General features: G+C 38.5%; 1 protein-coding gene across 2 annotated transcripts in view; it reads right to left on the bottom strand.

Moving 5' to 3' along the window:
• Nucleotides 1-692: 692 nt before the first annotated feature.
• The window catches only part of LOC105818445 (vitamin D 25-hydroxylase), a 32,259-nt gene continuing 31,943 nt past the window's right edge, over nucleotides 693-1,008 (bottom strand). For both annotated transcript variants that reach the window (XM_012654440.1, XM_012654441.1), the window contains one exon: nucleotides 693-979. In XM_012654440.1, the coding sequence (XP_012509894.1) occupies nucleotides 804-979 (176 nt within the window). In that variant the 3' untranslated portion in view covers nucleotides 693-803. The remainder of the gene's footprint in view (nucleotides 980-1,008) is intronic.

The raw sequence follows: 1,008 nt of genomic DNA, 5'->3' as shown, positions 1-1,008 counted from the left end.
AACTGATGGAAATGCCTAGAGACCTATAAAACATAAGAAGATTCAGTCATTAATCTCTGTGACTGGTTTTTTAGAAAGAAATGGTACCAAGGAAAATGTCTGTGCCTACAAAGAATCAATAGCCAGGTGCCATTTTTATTATACATACATTATCGTAATTTCCTAACTACCGAATTACTGCTATAACGTTGGATGCTCAGAGGTCACACAGACCTTCATAAAAATGACACAGTTCTTATGAAGCCACAGCAGGGAGCAAGATCTGAAACTACTAGCAGGCTCAAAATTAAATACATATTTCTCCTATAATCTGCCACCATATCTAAAATACCTCTGCAGTCCATACTCATTAATTTGGGTTTTAATTTCTTCTTTAGTTCTCTATTAAACTGGACTAATACCACACAAGCTATTAATGATAATACCTAATCAGAAGGGAACTGGCATCTGGAATCAAAGCTCCCCAGGACAGAAGCCAGACAGAGTTAAGAAGTGATGAGAGGTACCTGGCACTAAACAAGAGGCTCTGCTTAGGGCATTCATGGCCCTTCTAAGCATCCTAAGCAACATATGTCATTCATATCTTTGTATTCCTCAACAGGGATTCTATCTTAGAAGTTATGCAAGCTTGAAAAACAATCATAGCTAGTGCTTCTTACTACCCTAGCACTGTTTTTAAAGATACATCTGTGTTCATTTCGCTTTACGATGCTGTGACTTTTATCCAAACACACACACTAATTAAACAAGGCTCAGGGGTCAGGTAAACGTACATTCTTGTTCTCCCAAATGTCAGCGTACTTTCAGCGTCTTTCAGCACAGATAAGGTAGGGTTGGGGCTGCAATGTCATGCCTAACCTAGGCTTTAGATTTGGAACTAGTTCATGTGGAAAATGCAAATGAAATCGTTGAAGCAATGCTGTAAAAAACAAGAACATTTCCATCCGAGCCAGCTGTTCTCCAAGACAGTGTCTTCTCCCTAAACAGAAAAAGCAGATATAATAATTT

The sequence above is a fragment of the Propithecus coquereli genome, unplaced genomic scaffold (genome assembly GCF_000956105.1).
Source record: "Propithecus coquereli isolate 6110/MARCELLA unplaced genomic scaffold, Pcoq_1.0 Scaffold44, whole genome shotgun sequence".
Classification (NCBI taxonomy): domain Eukaryota; kingdom Metazoa; phylum Chordata; class Mammalia; order Primates; family Indriidae; genus Propithecus; species Propithecus coquereli.
Note: the sequence above shows the minus strand (reverse complement) of the source record. Positions and strands in the feature narration are given on the sequence as shown.